At 42.3% G+C, this 19,541-nt stretch overlaps 1 protein-coding gene across 1 annotated transcript in view; it reads left to right on the top strand.

Moving 5' to 3' along the window:
- The first annotated feature begins 989 nt into the window (after positions 1 to 989).
- The window catches only part of mdga2a (MAM domain containing glycosylphosphatidylinositol anchor 2a), a 128,573-nt gene continuing 110,021 nt past the window's right edge, over positions 990 to 19,541 (top strand). Inside the window, exons 1-2 of the mRNA XM_088002262.1 lie at positions 990 to 1,077; positions 11,087 to 11,226. Of these exons, the coding sequence (XP_087858388.1) occupies positions 990 to 1,077; positions 11,087 to 11,226 (228 nt within the window). The remainder of the gene's footprint in view (positions 1,078 to 11,086; positions 11,227 to 19,541) is intronic.

The raw sequence follows: 19,541 nt of genomic DNA, 5'->3' as shown, positions 1-19,541 counted from the left end.
AACACTGCTGTTATGCCAGATTTACCAGTACTTTATTTTGTCAATTTTTTTATATGATTACTCGATTAATCGTAAGAATAATCAATAATCGATAGATTATGCTATTACTAAAATATTTGTTTATAATAGCCCTAATTATATAAAAAAATAGCATTTATAGGGGGATCGGGATTGCCCCCACCCTCTTCGACCCCTCACATCTACCTCTACATTGAGGGGGGGCTAGTGTACCGTGAGAGGTACACTAGCCCCCCCTCAATATCTCTCCTTCGCCCCCCTCCTTCTACAGCCAGACCTCCTCCCCCTTTTTGCAATATGCCATCTGTTCGCCCCAACAGCACTCAATGGTACGCTAGATCGCCCCCACCCTCTTCGACCCCTCACATCTACCTCTACATTGAGGGGGGCTAGTGTACCTCTCATGGTTCAATAGCCCCCCTCAATGTCTCTCCTTTGCCCCCCTCCTTCTACAGCCAGACCTCCTCCCCCTTCTTTCAATACGCCGTCCATCCACCCCCCCACCACTCAACGGTACACTAGACGCCCCCCACCCTCTTTGACCCCTCACATCTACCTCTACATTGAGGGGGGCCTAGTGTACCTCTAATGGTACACTAGCCTCCCCTCAATGTCTCTCCTTCGTTCCCTCCTTCTTCGCTTCCTCCACCCCCCACCTTTCTAAGGATACGTCAGTCCCGCACCTTCTCTCCTTCTTCTTCGAACCTCTTCTAGCCTTCCAGTCCACCACCGTTCCTTCGGCCTCCCATTCTGACTCTTCGGTACACCCTACCCACCTTACTCTGACTGTAACAATGGATGACTAAAGGTTTCCGGAATTCTCAGATTGAAAACTTGTACGCACTCTTAAAGTCATAATCATCTGCTCTGGTAGGGTTGCAAAATTCTGCTGAGGAAACGCATCCAGTTTTGACACTTCTGACACGGTGTCACTCTGTTGGTGAGAAAAAATCCTGAAAACACCATTAGACATGAGGACTCAGAGGTCTGTTGTGAGTCGGAGACAGGTCCTGCTCAGAGATCTGTCCAGACTCGAGGCAGGTCCTGACTCTGAGACAGGTCCTGACTCAGAGACATGTCCTAACTTGGAGACATGTCCTGACTCTGAGACAGGTCCTGACTCAGACATCTGTCCAGACTCGAGGCAGGTCCTGACTCTCAGACAGGTCCTAACTCTGAGACAGGTCCTGACTTTGAGACCGGTCCTCACTCGGAGGTGGGTCCTGACTCAGACATCTGTCCAGACTCAAGGCAGGTCCTGACTCTCAGACAGGTCCTAACTCTGAGACAGGTCCTGACTCTCAGACAGGTCCTAACTCTGAGACAGGTCCTGTCTTTGAGACGGGTCCTCACTCGGAGGTGGGTCCTGACTTGGAGAGATGTCCTGACTCTGAGACTGGTCCTGACTCGGAGGTGGGTCCTGACTCAGACATCTGTCCAGACTCAAGGCAGGTCCTGACTCTCAGACAGGTCCTAACTCTGAGACAGGTCCTGACTCTCAGACAGGTCCTAACTCTGAGACAGGTCCTGACTTTGAGACGGGTCCTCACTCGGAGGTGGGTCCTGACTTGGAGAGATGTCCTGACTCTGAGACTGGTCCTGACTCGGAGGTGGGTCCTGACTCAGACATCTGTCCAGACTCGAGGCAGGTCCTGACTCTGAGACAGGTCCTAACTCTGAGACGGGTCCTGACTCTGAGACGGGTCCTGACTCGGAGGCGGGTCCTGACTCGGAGACTGGTCCTGACTCGGAGGCGGGTCCTGACTCGGAGGCGGGTCCTGACTCGGAGATGGGTCCTGACTCTGACACGGGTCCTGACTCAGAGACACGTCCTGACTCGGAGACGGGTCCTGACTCGGTGACAGGTCCTGACTCTGTGACAGGTCCTGACTCGGAGGCGGGTCCTGACTCGGAGATGGGTCCTGACTCTGACACGGGTCCTGACTCAGAGACACGTCCTGACTCGGAGACACGTCCTGACTCGGAGACGGGTCCCGACTCTGAGACGGGACCTGACTCTGAGATGGGTCCTGACTCTGAGACGGGTCCCGACTCTGAGACGGGACCTGACTCTGAAGCAGGTCCTGACTCTGAGACGGGTCCCGACTCTGAGACGGGACCTGACTCTGAGATGGGTCCTGACTCTGAGACGGGTCCCGACTCTGAGACGGGACCTGACTCTGAGACGGGTCCTGACTCTGAGACGGGTCCCGACTCTGAGACGGGTCCCGACTCTGAGACGGGTCCCGACTCTGAGACGGGTCCTGACCCTGAGACGGGTCCTGACTCTGAGGTAGGTCCTGACTCAGAAGCAGGTCCTGACTCGGAGGCAGGTCCTGTCTCCGAGGTGTGTCCTGACTCGGAGACGTGTCCTGACTCTGAGGCAGGTCCTGACTCGGAGGCAGGTCCTGTCTCCGAGGTGTGTCCTGACTCGGAGACCAGTCCTGACTCCTCCGAGTCAGTACCGATCTCTGGGTTGACCAAATTTACAGGCCCAGCTAAGCGTGGACTAAACTCAACGTTTGGTTCACTCTTAGCGGGTTCTTGCCTCTCTTCTTCGTCTGAATCGTCTCCACCACATGCAGCCTTTTTGATGAGCCCCCATGCCTTTTGTAGAAAGGTGTCTCGGAGATTGATTATCCGCGGTCGTGCCAGGGTTCTTTTGAAGCACTCTACAACCTTGTGAATCACAATTGGGTTGTTGCTTTTGATCATTTTGAAGAGCAGTTCTCTAACTACATCTTCATTGCCACAGAGAAGCTGTAAGATGTCTCTGCAGACTTTTTTTTGCATTTTCTCAAAAAACACAAAATCGATGTCTTTGACTTCTTTCCATATTTCTGGAGCAAGCTTTCTCTGGACCGGTTCAGTGTCCTTCTGTTTGTAAGCCCCATAGCTCGATCTATTACTGGACTTGTAAATCAATCTCCATAGGATCTTTTGCACCATAACTCTCCTTTCATCTTCTGTTCCTCGCCTGAAGCCCATCCTGTTTGCGTCCCTCAAAAATTGTTCAGGGTCCATGGTTGCCTGAGTATAATCTTCACTCAGGCAGTTTTCATCTACGTACAAGTCCTCGGTAGGAAAAAACGTCTTTCGGAGCTTTCTTTTTGTGGACGTTAACATCTTCTTTGGACGAACGGGATTCTCCAGGTGCTTTTTGAATTTCTCCACAATGACTTCGTGTCCTTCTGGATAATCCAGCAGTGCGATTAAATGCAGTCCACTGGCAAAGTGGAATGCATCTCTCGCAACACTTTGGAAAATCCTTTCAGCGAGCTCTTCTGATAACTCAGAGAGTACGTCCACATTTAAATCTCCAGTTTTTCTCAATAGCAAAATCAAAATTTTGCTATGTTGTTCCTCAAATGTGGGTTGGACAAGATGCAGAGTTGGTTCATCTGCAACCTTCTCAATTACCTCCCACAGAAGTTCGCTGAGAAACTTCCTCTTCTTATAATCTGGGCTTCTTTGGCCAGGATGGACTTTGTTGGAGAATGTCTTTTTGACTTTTGTCCAAAAAGAGGCCTTAGGCCTCACATCCATTTGCCTCTGTGGGCTTTCGTCAGTCATTTTTATTGTGGCGAGCTAAAACGTTCAAATGAATCTTGTGTCGACTGATTTGTGGTAACTGATCAGAGAATTAACTGATCAGTTGGTTATGTCATGGTCTCTATGACATCATAAAGTCATCCTCAGAAGGGCCTCGTGACACAGACATCATTTGAAGTCATGCTGATGACATCATTGTCAGAAGCATGGCAACTGTTGCTAAGGGTAAAAATAACACGCAGTAAGCATGCGCTATGAAAAAAAAAAAAATCTGTGTGCACTAAATGCATTATTCCCGCAAGTCTGAACTGGCAGTGATGTGCGCAGCTTAGCAGGAGGAGTCAGGGAACCATTGGACCCTCCACTTTACCGCCCTACCCATTTTTATTTGTTATTTGGGTTCCATCTCCTAACAGGCATAGAGCAAAGTGTCAATGGAACCACAACACGACCTGGTGGGCCGGTCTATCAGTCTTGTGATGCCCACTGGTGTGTGCCCACAAAAGTGAAAAAAGAGCATGCATTTCTTTAAATGTTTATGGGGTTATGATAAGGTATTTTATTTGTTAACAGGGGTTAAACACGAAGGGTGCAGTAACTGTGTTTCACCGGTAGGTGGTGTATTGGGACTCTGAGCTGCCTGTTGCTCTGCCGTTTCTCATAAGCTGAGAGAAATTGGAGTAACACAAACTGCGTCTCCCGTGTGCTCATTTATTTGAGGTGAGAATAACCCTAAAGTTTATTTAACTACGTACTTTTATTATTTGGTACTGTTCGAGGATTGTTTAAGGAAATGTAATGTGTTAAAAGATATTATACGAGTTTTGTTGTGTTTCAGAGCCAGCAGCGGCTAGAGGAAGTAGCCAACAGGCCATGATGCTAGTTGGTTAGCACACACTGTAGCGGTGGGAAAGAGCGGGCTACTAGGTGCAACCATAGACATTAATACAGGGGTCCCCAAACTGTTTCCTGTGAGGGCCACATAACTTTTCCTTTCTCTGCTGGGGACCGGAGTCAGTTTGTAACAGAAAAAGTGTGACGATTGCAGGAGTGCCTAAATGTAAAAATGTATTGTTTTCCAGAAAGCACAATCAAATAACCCTCTCTGGGTTCTTCACAGAAAAAATCCAGAAAATAAATAATAACACTATTAATGAAATAAATACCGTATTTTCCGGGCTATAAGCTGCAGATATCTCTGTCGCTCCAGGTTTTCCACAACAATGCAGCAGCATCAGAGGGGGGCGTACAGCCAACATTTGAGTCATAACAGGTCAATTGAATATCACATTTATTACGGTTGAAAAAAAAAGTTGCCAAGTTCAGATTTAACTGAACTGATTGCGGTAGTTTACGAACGGTAACTGTAGCAGTAAAAGTGCTGATCCTTCGTGTCTGCTACTAGCATGGGCTAAATGAAAATGGTCGCTTCTTTCTTCTTTCTTCATCTTTAGATTTCAATGGCAGCTTGCATCCATTATTGTTGCACTACTGCCATCTATTGGATCCTAATATCTATACCTCAAATTCTCATAATGATCCCAGTATTATAAAAAAAACTGAAAAATCTTCTTTTTCCCCTCAATGTGATTTAACTGATCAACAACATTCTCAAATTTCAATTCCCTATTAAAACCTAATTCTGTTTTAATAGGTGCTTTCTTCTTTTATTTCCAATTTTGACTTCCTGTGATTCACTTCTTGCTAAAGAGCCCCCTGGTGGTTGAAGAAACCACCAATGTGGAGGCGGGCCGGATCCGGCCCGCGGACCGTAGTTTGGGGACCACTGCCTTAAACTCACAGAGCAATCTCACTGATTTGCAGCACTGTTCAAAATGTTTTTTATAAAATATATATTGGTATTCAGAGGACTGAAAAGTGATTTTTGGGGATAATGTGCTGAGCTGGAGCAAATAAATCCAGTAGAAATCATCAAAATGTTTTTGTTCTTGTCATGTTTAAATGTTTAAATGCACATTTTAAATTTAGGTAAAGATGATATGAGTAAAAATCTAAATGCAGTGTTTGAAAAAATTAAATAATAATAAAAGTAATTTATTAGGAAAATGTAACCAGAAATAACTGCCTTATGGAATATATTTGCTCATTATTTTTCTTCTTTAAAGATTTATTTTTGGACTGCCTGCTTAAGGAAAAGCCAAACCATCCATCCATTTTCTTACACCCTTGTCCCTTAGGGGGGTCAAGAGGGTTGCTAGTGCCGATCTCCAGCTAACGTTCAGGGCGAGAGGCGGACAGGTCGCCAGTTTGCCGCAGGGCAGCACAGAGACACAACCATGCACACACACCTAGGGACAATTTAGACAGGCCAATTAACCTGACAGTCATGTTTTTGGTCTGTGGGAGGAAACCAGAGTACCCAGAGAAAACTTACGCATGCACAGGGAGAACATACAAACTTCGGGAATTGAACCCAGAACCTTCTTGCTGCAAGGCAGCAGCTCTACCAACTGTGCCACTGTGCAGCCTGGAAAATCCAAACCAATCAAATTTAAATCTGGGCTTTAACTAGGCCACTTCAAATCCTTTTTTTTTCCAGCCGTATTACACCAAGCACTGTAGCTAATATTAGCTGGTATCTCGCCGGTGGACATAAATACAGTAAAGTAATATTCTAATCACAATATATACACAATAATATGTCCATCTTACTTGTGAAATGTTGTCTGTGGAGCCCTCGCATCAATAATCCTTCGATCAGAACAACAATATCCCTCAGTGCTGAGGCATCTTCTGCTGTTTTGATTGAGCAAAGTAGGAGGGTATACCGCTCCAAGATGGCCGCCGTATTTCCTGCGCCGGAGCGGCCAATGCGGGGTCTACTCTTATATTATGTCTATGCTTCCGCCTATGAGTTGTTGACGAAAGTTAAGTGTTAGCAACAATTTTCAAGTTTGGTCTTGGAGGATTTTATTGACTGATGATAATGTCCGGAGTTTTGTAGTTTTTCGACGTACTAATAAGCATCTTTAAATTCACTGGCACGATGCCTGGAGTGCGGCAGTCTTTCCCCTCCCGGAGCTACTGACTGGTGACACCCGTTCAAAGCGAACGGCGGGGAAGAGCTCGGCGGGATTATTTATACAGGTGAGCAGATAGACTGAACACTGCGGGTGGCTGTGCTTTAAGTGCATAACTTTACGGACGAACCGGAAAAATACATTTCATATCATCCTGGTCTCAACAAATGAGTGGCGGAGGCTGAGGCCATTGTGGCGGTACATGGCTGGTTAAGTTTCTGTGTTTGAAGAAGGAAGCTGTCAAATTCTGCTAACATGGACACAAAAGCTGTAAATGGCTGGGCAAAGTGAGAGTTTTTCTATTAAATTGACTGAATATGAAAACATAAATTAAAAGCTGGAGTATAGGCATTTTAATAAGCGTATTTGTGAGCCTGCCTCTATTATTAAAATGAATATAATTTCAGATTTTTGTGTAATTTTTCTTCAGGTTAACTTAGAAGGAAAGTTATTGTTACAGGTAAGTTTACAGAAAAGTAATTGATTAAATATGAAAAATTGGACTGATGTTGATATCCGATAGTAACAATGCTGTTATGTTATATTTACCAATGTTTTATTTTATTAAAAAATTTTATCCGAGTAATCGGTTAATCGTAGGAATAATGGATAGGATACTTGATTACTAAAATATTTCTTAATAACAACCTTAAATATTGCAATCAAGAAATGGATCAATCCAGTTTTGGGGGTTAAATTGTGGAAGAGTTGGGAACACACTTTGCTCCTCAGCTCTATAGGTGATCCTACAACCCCAAAGAGGGTATATAGGTTGACTGCTAGGTAATAATGTTGAGATTATATTGCAGTTAAAATGCAAAATGTACAGAAATAAGCTAAAAAAAAAAACAACACTCCACCTTAAATTTGTTGCTCAGTATGGCACACTCAGTCTTGCACTGCAGCTTCACAGAAAACATGCCTCTTCGTATGCTGCTGACAAACTGATCAAAGTAATGATGGTTTTTCTGTCTCTACGTACGAATGAAACTGATGGTGGAAGTGCAGGAAACTCATATTTATAAGGAAATTTTACAGATTATGAGAACACATTCTTGTGCAGATGTGTCATAATGGCCAAGAGAATCCTATGTCCTTAGTACTAGGAGCGTGATAGAGTCAGGTTTGAGTTCACACTCAACTTTGCAGCCAAGACAAACAGTTTTTTAATCATTCTTGGAGGTCCTGGAAATGTTAGGGTGGTCTTAATCCAGAAATCAAAAGCGGTTGAAAAGATAAAAGACGCCTTCAGCACTCCATTCCAAATGTATGAGAAACCATCTTAATCCACATAATGAATTTGTAAGGCATATGATGTGTTCAAAGCTTTTGTCTATCAACCCCTCCCCCCTCAGTCTTTTATCTCCGTCCTGTCAGTTTACTGACATCTTGCTCCGTGACGGCCTAAAATCTAACGGCATTAATGTCTTTCTGTCCATCCCCACAAGTCCTTTCCGGAGATGTTATGAGTAGTTACTGTCAGTTGAATATCAAGTGGCTTTTAAAAGAAACAAAACTGGAAATGAAATAGTAATGAGAGTGATTTTAGTTCGCGCTCTGGGCCAAGGGATATAAAAGAGCAGGTCTTAGCCACTTAAGGATATGTGTGACTGTTTTAACATAAGTGTCCTCATTATGTATGCTCGAGAGAGGGTTATTTGCTTTTGTGGCTTTAAGCTTGGAGATGTCTGCCTGCATGAAGAGTAAGCGTATGTTTATGCAGTTGTGAGTGTGTAGTTGCAGATAGGAGCTGATTTTCATTATATGGGTGTTTCCCAGCTTTCCTCCAGGACTGATAGTGCGCTGCTGTGATACTGGCTCATCAGAATAAATGGCATTAGCACTTTGTTTAGCTCTTGCCCTGGGGTCTTGTTTCTCAGCCCCTTTTTTTTGGTTTTAAGTGGCAGCGTTGCGTGAAGCCCCTGCGCTGAGCCTATTTCTCAAGCATTACCCTCCCAATGGAATTCACCACCAGTGTGTTTAACTCTAAATGGAGACGGGGAAAGAGATGCAGAGGGAGACCGAAGAAAGCCAAACAGCCTGATATGATTAGCATCTGTATCAGCACACATCAATCTGCGAGGCCTTTAGAAAAGCACGACGGGCATGACGGAGCATTTAGCTAACAAGCTAAGAGAGACAAACAGCATGGTGGGGATCAGGGAGGGATGTTTGGTTACGGCTACACACACTCTGGCTGAGGCTCTCAACACGGCATCGGAGGGGAGTGTCGCTTCGCTTCGCTCATTAGCATGGCTGCCTGGATGGAGGTAGAAGAAGGCCTGCTGCAGGGGGGCCGACTTTGCCGAGAGGGGCCCGCACAGGAAGCCCATTCCTCCGACATGAAAGCCAAGCTGCTGTCTGTGTGACTCCTTGTAATTCCTGCTGGATTTTTTTTCCCCTCTTCTTTGCCCTACTATTTTGTACTCCTCCTCCTAATCATATCCCGCATCCGCTCTCTAACCCATGTCGTCCCTAACCTCTTCACTAATCATGGAAGCTGGAGAGGAATAAATGCTGAACAGATGCTAGTATTGTCAGGGGCCGCTTATGAGCAACCATGTTTTCACAGCTCAGTAGGAACGAATATTTTGAGTGGGTTACCTTAAATTACCCCTTTCCTCTGCTCAGTTTAACCCTGACTACTTGAGTTTCAGTGCCTGTTGGTGTGTGGACATATTAAAATGTTTTTTTTAATTATTATTTCCTCAGTTGTACCAGCTGTTAGCAATCACCTGTGGATATTTAATACTGACTAAAGAACATTTCTAGCCATTTATTGCCATATGTGTCAAGTACTTTTCCAGACTTCTGTGATTATCTGCAAGCCATAAGTATCTAGGTACACTACATCCCCATTCATTGATAATTTTCCATGCTTGGAAAGGGTGAAGATGTGTGTCTACAACAAAACCAAACAAATATCAGGTGCCCTTTAAGGAGGTTCTTTTTACTTTTTTTTAATCTATAATTGTCACAGTGCAATGCAAATCTCTGCAGTTCATCACTTGTTGCTTCATTTAAATTATAATTTTCTTATAAATACATTCTGACAGATAATTTCATAGCGTTCTGAATTCCTTTTGATATTAGAGATGATAATAAAGAAAAAGAGAGGCCCTCTCATTACGAGTCAGCAGAGGGTCATTTATTTGACACTGCATTTAAATTACTGCTCCATGCACTTCCCAATCTCGCTGGCTGTCGCGTTGACACAAATCTGAGTGATACTGATTGCTTTTAGCCATAACAAAATATCTATATCTTTCAGTTTCTATTCAGATGTCACAGTCTACGCTTTGCCAAGATATGTTAGGGAAAGTCGGCAAGTTTTGCAGACAGCTCCATTTTGACAAGATGCCCATTGCAGATTTATTTTCTTTTCACACTTTGCCGCACTTAAATGTCTCAGCTCATCAAAGAAACGAAGGACGCAGTTTTCAGTTGTTGATTTCATGTTTTAGTGGAAGAAAACAAAAAAAGCAAACCAAGCCGACCTGGATCTGTGCCAAACCCGGCATTTGCAAAAACCCGGGAGTAAATATTTTAAACCACTGTGCAGGACTTTTGGCGCTCTCTTCTTTGCAGAACTGTTTTACTTCCACATTGTGGGTATTTGAGCATTATGGTTCACTACAGGTTTTCTACCAGATTTAACACCTCGCTTGATATTCATAACACCTTTCTTTATCATTAAACAATATCCCGATTGTGTTCATTGAGCTTCGCTTCTCAGTCACTAAACATATACGTCAGGTGTGGGCATTACGGGCAGCTAGAGTCTATCCAGCTGGCTTTGTAAATTATCGATTCGCACGGTGTGAATTCCTGACGCTTACTTACTTCTTGTGTGACTCCAACACTGTGTGACCATCAGTGCCTCAAGTGCTGCTATCTGTCAGGTGTGAGCCTCTGCTGTGGCAAGGCTCCATCCAACACTCTGAATTTTAGATTAGCATGTGAAATATGAAGTCTCTGTTACGCTAGTATTGCTTACATTGATTCTAAGGTGATGAAACATTTGCAATGTAATGTGAAATACTAATATATTAACCCTAATTTGCATATTCTGCCTTTGCATTCATTTTGAATATTGTTATTTTTGTTTTTTCTCTTGTAATTATTGCATAATTACGTGGTTGTTCACTTTATTTTCTATCCCTTTCAACTTTTTTCTGTTGTTGGAAGTAGTGTCTGCAATATAGATATTCCGCTTTAGCTCACAAAAAAAAGTAAAGACAAGTTACAATAATTTTTCTCAGTTTAATCGATTTAATTAACGAACTTCCCTAAAATGTTAGTTAACCAGTTTATTATTTTTTTTTTACAAATTTATGTTCCTCAGAGATTGGGAATATCTCATTTGGAACAATAGCCTTGAGATAAACTTATAAACCTTTATTCAATGCCCCTAATCTACACATTCCCTCTGAATTTAGTGGCGCTAACTTGGTTTGTGGCATTTCTCTCCACAGCACCTCCAACTGTCCGCATCATTCACTCCGGGCACGCCTGCAACGTTGAAGAGGAGAGGCACACAGAGAGGGTGTACACCATCAGAGAAGGAGAGACCCTGGAGCTCACCTGCCTAGTGACAGGCCATCCTCGGCCACAGGTAAAGGGAGCGATTTCATAAACCATCTAAAGCCACCGACGAAAATAGCTCCATCAGGATATCATGGGACGAGATGGTAATTGGGCCTCCATCTGTCTTCACGCGCAGGCATAATGGTGGCACACTAAAACCGGCTTAAAAAGTTTAATCCTTTAATTATTGATGGTTTAGCTTGTACTGCGCACCTGGATGTTGATAATAAAAGCCTAATGAGAACGCAGGAAGCAAAACAGCAGAAACATCTGCCAAAACAAAGCATAATGAGTGAGAAACGGGCCGCGGTAAAAAGACTCTGGGTCATGTAAATCCACATGGGTGCTCAGCGTCAGATAAAAGCTTTTCTCACATTCGTATTTACAGATGTGATGTGAACTAATTAAAAAAAAAAAAAAAAAAAACTTTGTATTTGTTCTTGTTTTCCACTTCTTGCTTTCATCAACATCGCATCAGGCAAGAAGGGGAAAATAGTCTTGTTTGATTCCTGCAGGTACTGATTTGCCCGAAGTTACCCAACCATCCGTTTTTTTTTCTTGTACTAATCTTCTTCTGCTAATCCTTCAAACAATTAGGTCATGTTTTTTTTTTTTTTTCCAATTATATGAAGTTATCCCTCATGCTCAGACCAGATCAAGCGCGTGCTTTAAATCAATACGACTGAACTGTTTGTTTGATGGACAGGGGCCCTTTGGACGTCATAGCAAAACAAAATATCGATCGTTATTTTCCAATTGTTAAGCTGAAGGCTTTTCAGACGTGTAGCGCTATCCTTGTTTCTGACACAACTCTGCTCTCATTGTATCTTTTCACTTAATTAGGATTTTTTTTTTTTTTTTTTTTTGAAAAACCGTAAAGAGCAAAAAGCGGGGCAGGGTGGGAAGAGAGCAGAGCGGGAGATCAAACGCCTTGCAGGGCTCTGGTTGGGGAGGTAGCATCTCCTTTGAAACGGAGGCTTTATGATACTCACGCAGATCCCCTGACACAGAGAGTCTCTGCAGACTTTGGGACATGTCTGATATTTCTCCCCTCTGGCAGTGGCAGGGGACCTGTGTCTGCACACAACCAACCCGAGTCTCTGAGGAAGTTTCAGAGGTTACCTTAGGAAGTGACGGAAAGGAGGTTACTTTTGCTAAAGAACTTGTTGGCTACATGCGTACATGTTTTTCTTTTTTTTTTTTTTAAAGCAAATAAAGTTAATCAGTAATCTGTAATTGAGATCTTTCTTTACTCCTAAACTTTTTTAATTAACATAAGTGTCTTATCTTTCATGGCATTTATGGGGGGGAATGTAATCAGTTCTGTCAAATGCTGTAGAGCAGCTGTGATTGGACTCAGTTTGTACTGTTTCATCACTTCTCGCATCTCCTGTGTTTAACAGGTTCCCGTTTTTTATCACTGGAACTAGATTACATGAGTTTAGAATTATTCATTCGTTCATTATACAGAGACAGATTTCTACTCTACTTGCAGCAATCTCCTCATTAACTTGCACACTTATTAAAGATGTGTGAAAAAAAACACCTAATAATGAAGTCATATTGTACTGTTCTGGTGTAATATCACCCTCAAAAAATACAAACTTCGTAATTATTGCTCTGATTAGGCAAGTTTAAGCAATATTAACACATAATTGCCTTAAAAATGTTATGTTTTCTTGTCTTCCCCAGTATTTAAACCAACAGGAAAGAGTTTCAAAGTAGCATTTCCACTTTTTCTTGAAGTTAACTAGCCTTAACTAGGTTATTTAGATAGACTATGCATTGCAATGCTGAGCAGGTTATCCACCAGCAGAAGAACCGCTGCTATTATGGAAAACAAATCTTTGCCCACTGCAACAACAGAATCCCAGAGGTGATTAAAAACTGTGAAACCAGACAAAAACAGCAATAATGTGAGATTATTTCAGAGCAGTTATGGTTAAAAAACCATGTACTACCTCTCTAAATTGTGTGGAAATGTGTTGATAGGATGAATTTTAAATGACCTGCAATGTTCCTGGACTGCTGGAAAGAAAGAAAATAAGCAGAATAGCAGTACTAACACTTATCTAAGGACATCTTGTACAATTTGTTTAGCGGTTAACATATGAAATGTGTATTAAAACCAGGTTTAACACAGAAGTTTGTAGTAATACAAGTAGAGATGTTGAAAGTGGTAATCCGTGCTTCCTTTGATTAAATATTTTAGTGAACGTTAGCTGATTTTATAATTGTGTTATATATAATATATAATTAATTGTGATATTCAGCTTGGGTAGCTGGGTCTGAATCTTATATTTGAAAGTAAAAATATAAATCATTAGAGATGCAGGGGCACCTTATAGGGGGGAAAAGTTTATGCTACTGAAAAAAAAAAATAATTTAACACGCCTGCCTAAATATTTAACTTCCAAGCAGTCATGAGGAACTAGTATTTGTTTTCCCGTTTGATATTTTTAACTCCGATATGAGCCACAGCACTAGAGTACAGAATCTACAGTGTGCCTGCACATAAAGTTTAAAATGCAGGTTGCAACAATTAAAGCACACATAGACACATAATCTGTGTTTTACATTCTTGGGAATTAACAGGACACCTACACATTTCTAAATCTAAAAACCAGCAGAGTGAAATGTGCTAAGTTTTCCTAAATTGCACAGAAACCACTGCAGGATTTCCCACTGTTGTGTGTGTTTTGGATGTTGTCCAGTCAGGCAGCAGCCTCTTTACAAGAGGCCTTGATGTCAGCCCTGAGCCCATCCGCCCACCACCTAACTTGGAGAAAAAACACAGGCTTTCTAATAATAAAGCCTGGCATTCATACATTTCCTCCTCCACTCACACACACGCACACACGCAGGCACACACAAAAACGGTAACAACACCTGTCTGTCTTCTCATTTAATTATCTGAAAACTGAATAATGTGCTTTTTGGTGCTTCCTTGTTGGCATGGCATTTCAAGGTGTGAGAACAGGCGCTGCCAGAAACACGGGGACCTGTTGACGTGTGGCGAAAACATCAGCCAATTATTTTAAATTCTTAAAGATGTGCACTGCAAGTGGCACTGGGCAAATTGTCTGCTTAAAAAAACAAAACAAAAAAAAAAAACAGACAGTGGCATTTCTCCATGCAGCCATGCCCATTTCAATTTCTTGTTTTGTATATTTCCTCACTGACTCCCTGTAAGGGAACAATACTGACAGACAGTGAGGATTCAATCACATCTGGCACATTAAACTAGATTAAGATTAGGGAAAATGGGAGGCCGTGTTAAGATCTCAACATGATACAGTTAGTGAGTTCTTGGATGAGCAATGTGGGAAGGCACCTGTGTGCTGTTTTCATCGAAGGAGCAAACCTTGAGATGATGGTTGTAGATTCAGGATGCCCAGAATCCCCACCGGAGGAGACCTGAAGTCGTATGTAACGTCTCTGTGCTCTCACAGGCTTGCATTGAAGACGGTGCGTCTCTCCATAAAATTGGTCGAATTAGTCATTTAGCCTTGATAGCCGTAGTACCGGTGATGCAATAAACCGAGACACAGAGGTCAGCTCAGACGCCACGGGGTTGTGTAATGTTAGTCACACAAAATGACAATAAAACCTCTCACTGGGTGTGTTCCAGATATGTCAGCTCCTTGCAAATCAAATGAACTTACATCCCTGGTCTGAATGTTGATTTAAATCTAAACCAGTCAAAATGTAGTGCCTGACTTCTTTACAGTGATTTGAAAATGTCTGCTTTTTATCTTTTCTGTTTCGTTTCATTTTTTTTATTTTTTATTTTTTGTCTTAGCAACGGCTTAAGAATGTAACCAATTTACAGGAAAGTAAAATAAAAATGAGTTATAGACTGAATCTGTCTTTCACAAATCATAAAGCCTAAAGTTATGCAATGAAAATTGCCTGACAGCATTTTCAAAGTGAATAGGCAAATTGCCAAGAATTTCAAAGAAAAACTTTTAGCAAATCTTAGCAACAAAATCGATAAAACCTTCCAGACTCACATGATGAGTACAAAATTGTTAACATGGCATCTGTAAAAACAGGACAGATTAGACCTGCATGCTCACTGTTCCTTGTCTGCTGAGAGTCTTAACATGAGTAAATTAATGATGTTTTGTGCTATTTCAAATTCCATTATATCTCTGAATAACGTGTTAGGCTTCTGATGAAATCTTGTGCAAAGTCAAAGTGTTCTGGAAAAGAATAGCGTATAAAAAACATTTGGTTGTTGCGTCATTAATGGTTAAATCACTTTTATCTGGTGTCACAATCTTATGTTACTTATATATTTTGTCATAAGGATCAACTGAGTTTCTGGGAATAAAATTTTAATGCTCAATAAGTGCCTCCATGTGGGTATTTAATTATTAGCTAAATTAAGCCTAGACTAGGTGCTAGCTTAAGTTAGCCATTTTCTTTTGCCGTACAATGTTCCCTCGTTTGAATAAAGTGTGGCTAGCTGGTTTATCTGGTAATGAAGTTGCATATGCTAACATGTTTAATAGTTAGGAAGTTTTGTTTCCGCATGGCATCACTTCCCCCTTGCCTTTGAAATGACAGGTTGAAACGCAACGGGGCGACGCGTGAGGGGTTGGTGGGGGAATGGATGAGTTCAGCAGAAAAAAAGAAAAACAGTCAAAAGCAATAACTAACTAAACTTATGCGGTAAACAAAAAATTGAGTTTCAGTTGAGAAACCAAGATTTTGAAAGAATCCAGAGGAAGATGATGTTGTGAAAAATGTAAGTTTATGATATGAAAAGCCTCAAGGCCCAGAAGACAGACCTAACCAAAGCTAAAATACAAACCTCCTACTGGAAGATGCAAAATGAAATGATAATAATAAGAACAAGACTAATCCACTGACCGAGACATTTTCTGCATTACTATTTCACCTTCTGTGACTCCGCATTAGAAAACCAAATGTGGACAGCTTTATCGTTTCATGCTTTCATGGTCGTTCTTCTCCAGATTTATTCATTGTCTTTGATGCTATGAACAGACATCAAAGAGTCCCTGATGATAAAGCCATCTGCCCCTGTCTCCTCTGCCTTGGCCAGCGTCCATTATGTCCACACTACTTTGTTTGAGTACCAGGCTCCAACACCACATTGCAAACACTCTCCCTTTTTTTATTTTTTTTATTTCTTTGTTTCAATTATTCGCCCACCAGATTCAACTCAAACCTCCACGGGTCAGCAAGTACAAATAAGCTGACCTCAGGCCCCGTGGCATTTGGCCTAATACCCACCAATGGGGATATGTGCTTTATTTTGGAGCTCCACATAACATTTACCCACAGTGCTGGTGCGTCCAGCAGATTGTGCTTTCTCCTTGATTACTATAGACACTGTAGTAAGTTAAAGAAAGTTACTACAGATATCAATATCCAGTTTCCTTTTTGGTTCTCGGTTTGCCGTCAAAGTGTCGACCATTTGCCTTGTTTAATTTGATCATCCCATTGTTGTGAGTGTGAGGGAGGGGACAGCTTTCCTGAAATAGACCTGGAGAGAAAATGTGCTCGCAGTTCAGAATCTGAACCTCTTGTTGGTTCTTTTGATCACTTGATTGTCATGCTCAGCCACACTTGTCTGCACCACCGAGAAGGCACAGACCACCAATGGCGCATAAAAGAAAAAAAAAGATGGCAAGCAATTAGAAGTCGGTCCGTAGTTGGAGAGAGGGAAACGTCACAGCAGGCGTTACGGGAGCTTCACCGAGAACGCGTGCTCCAGCATATGATCCCCGCATAACAACAGATACTGGGCGCATTTTAATTAGCGCTTGCCGCGGCATCCCAGCATGTGTGGTCTCAAACACTGCTGGGATTTTCAGTTGGGTACAGAGTTAGGCAAGTCTCTTCCTTCCATGTGAGCAAATGTTGATCCATCAGTTTGGGTGTCTCGTTTAATAGGGATTTGCACTTTTGGTTTTGTGCCTTAATATGCGTCATGTTTTCGTGTTTTTTTTGTTGTTGTTTTTTTTTTGAATATGCCATCCAAATATATATTTTTTTTCCCATCACAAATAATAAGCCACGCTATTTTATTTTATTTTTTTTGAATTTTCAAGTTATAATATACAGGAGCAGTCTCCACACACAGGTTTATTTTCTAAAAGAGAGCAGTTTCAGGGTGGTGCACCATTGGCAGTTTGACTTATTCATAAGAATGTAATTGCAGGCACATAATATGAGATGAGCAGCAGAAAAAGCCAAAAAGAAAAATAAATGTAGCGAGGCTTTTAGTGTCAGGAGCAGCAATTATCATAATGCTCAAATCTGCTAGCACTTCCCCGATCAAGAGTATTTGCATTGCACTAAGGAGACTGGAGAGGGTCAAACTGTTCTCACCAGTCACACTTCAAGACTCCCCCTGTGGGCTGAGGTGCTTAGATGTAAAAAGTCAGAGGAGCGAAGGCATGAAAATAGCCTCGGGTTGGAGGAAGAGCTGAGAGCTCATCCGATAATGTGGTCTACTGTCCCCGTGAACAAACAAACGGCGACGCACCCTCTTTTCTGAGAATATAAAGCCTCGTTTGAATACGCGCTTCTTAACGTCACTCTAACAATGCACTTATTGATACAGCGTTTTCCTAAAACTCAAAGCTCTTTGCACAAAAGGCAAAGAAAAGGCTGAGGCTATAAGCTTAGAGAATACTGAATTTTGCTGAGATCGACACAAAAAAAGAAAGCTTTGTGTTTGCGCGAGGGAATCCGGCGCACTCTGGAAGAGTGACACAGAATTTCAAACCCCCCCCCTTCCACCCCGCACCTAATTTATGCTCGTAACTTATTTAGGTTTAGTGCTTGTTCTGCTGAACTCATGATGTCCCTAGCTGCTTTAATAAGGCCACAAATTCTCCATCAGTGGTGTTTCAGCTTTGATCAGGTGCTGAGTTTGGGCTTTTCCAAGAAGCACTGTCTATTAGTGTCTCATTTGGCAGTGTGTGTACGGTATACAGATCAGGCATAACATTATGACTAGTACTGGCAACCTCATTGGTCGAAGGCAATACAGCTCCATAAGCAACAAACTGTAGTGCAACATCTCTTCTTAAATCCCTAAATCATCATGAATAATGTAGGTAATTTTTTGTGTGTGTGGGACAGATTTTGCTCATCATCTGATCAGTGACCTATGACCCTGTTGTATGTTCATCACTGTTTCTTCCTTTGACCTCATGTTAACTAATACCATTATTTTGGAGATGGTCAGTGTGACTCACTTCACCTGTCAGTGGTCATAATGTTATGCCTGATTGATTTTTTTAAGTCCCTGGGGACACTTCATAAAATGTCCAGACAGAACAGCTTAATCATTTCTTTCAGTGAGAGAGTTTCATGAAAAGAAACACTAAGACAAAACACAATTTATTTCAGCTGCTCCAAGCAAAGACACTTTAGGCAAGTCAGAGAATCTGAAACTTCTGTGATGAAACAAATGCGAGTGCCTTCTTCTGCTCATCATCCTCCATCAGGATTTTTGGCCACTCACCCTTTCGTCTTTCTCTCCTATCTGATGGGAAAATAAGCAAAGCTAAAACCGTCATAACCTGACAATGGAGCTGCCATGGTTACCTCCACCCCGTCACCCTCCAACCCACCAGCATTCTCTCTGATAGGACCCAATCCCTGTCCCTCATGCCATGATATCCCTGTTCCATCTGATGCTGTTTCTGTAAAATAGGATGTTATCAGCATCCAAGATGATGCTATCACCATACAGTGTGGAGACATTGGATTCTAATTCAGAGCTTCGCCTGCCTAGACAGAGAAATGTGAGGCTCTGCAGGCAAAGCCAGTCCATCTGCGCCTTACTTAGAGCGAGGGATCAAGCAGAGCTCTGTGCTCGGTGGTTCTCGCTGTGTTGGCCCCCAGGCCAGAGTTGTCACAGTACCTGCTCATGCTGTAAGCTTTAATGAGGACAGGAGAAGGAGATGATTGAGAGTCAATTACAACCTCATGTTGGAGAGTAACACTATTTCACCTTTCATTACACCTCAATGCCATGGGCTAACTGGGTCCCATCAGTTAGTGAAAGGTACTCATGTTGAGAAGACCATGGCGATGTAGATCTGGTGTGAAGCAAAAGACGGCGGAGAAATATTAGAAGAGGATCCATATCAGACAGTTTTGTGTTGAAACAGTTTAAGAAAAACACTTTCTATCTTCGATAGAATGGAGAACTTTTTCTGTCATGTTGAATGACAGAAGCTTGAATACCTCTAGACAGCAGTTCATTAGTTGTAACAGAGCTGGGTGAATTGAGTTTATTCATTCAGAGCAAAATAGCTTATAAACACCGAAAAGAACCCCAGATCAAGGCATTGT

The sequence above is a fragment of the Poecilia mexicana genome, unplaced genomic scaffold (assembly GCF_051168715.1).
Source record: "Poecilia mexicana isolate PSO_F unplaced genomic scaffold, ASM5116871v1 scaffold_21, whole genome shotgun sequence".
NCBI classification, from domain to species: Eukaryota; Metazoa; Chordata; class Actinopteri; order Cyprinodontiformes; family Poeciliidae; genus Poecilia; species Poecilia mexicana.
The sequence above is the reverse complement of the archived record's forward strand: the minus strand, read 5'-3'. Positions and strand labels throughout refer to the sequence as shown.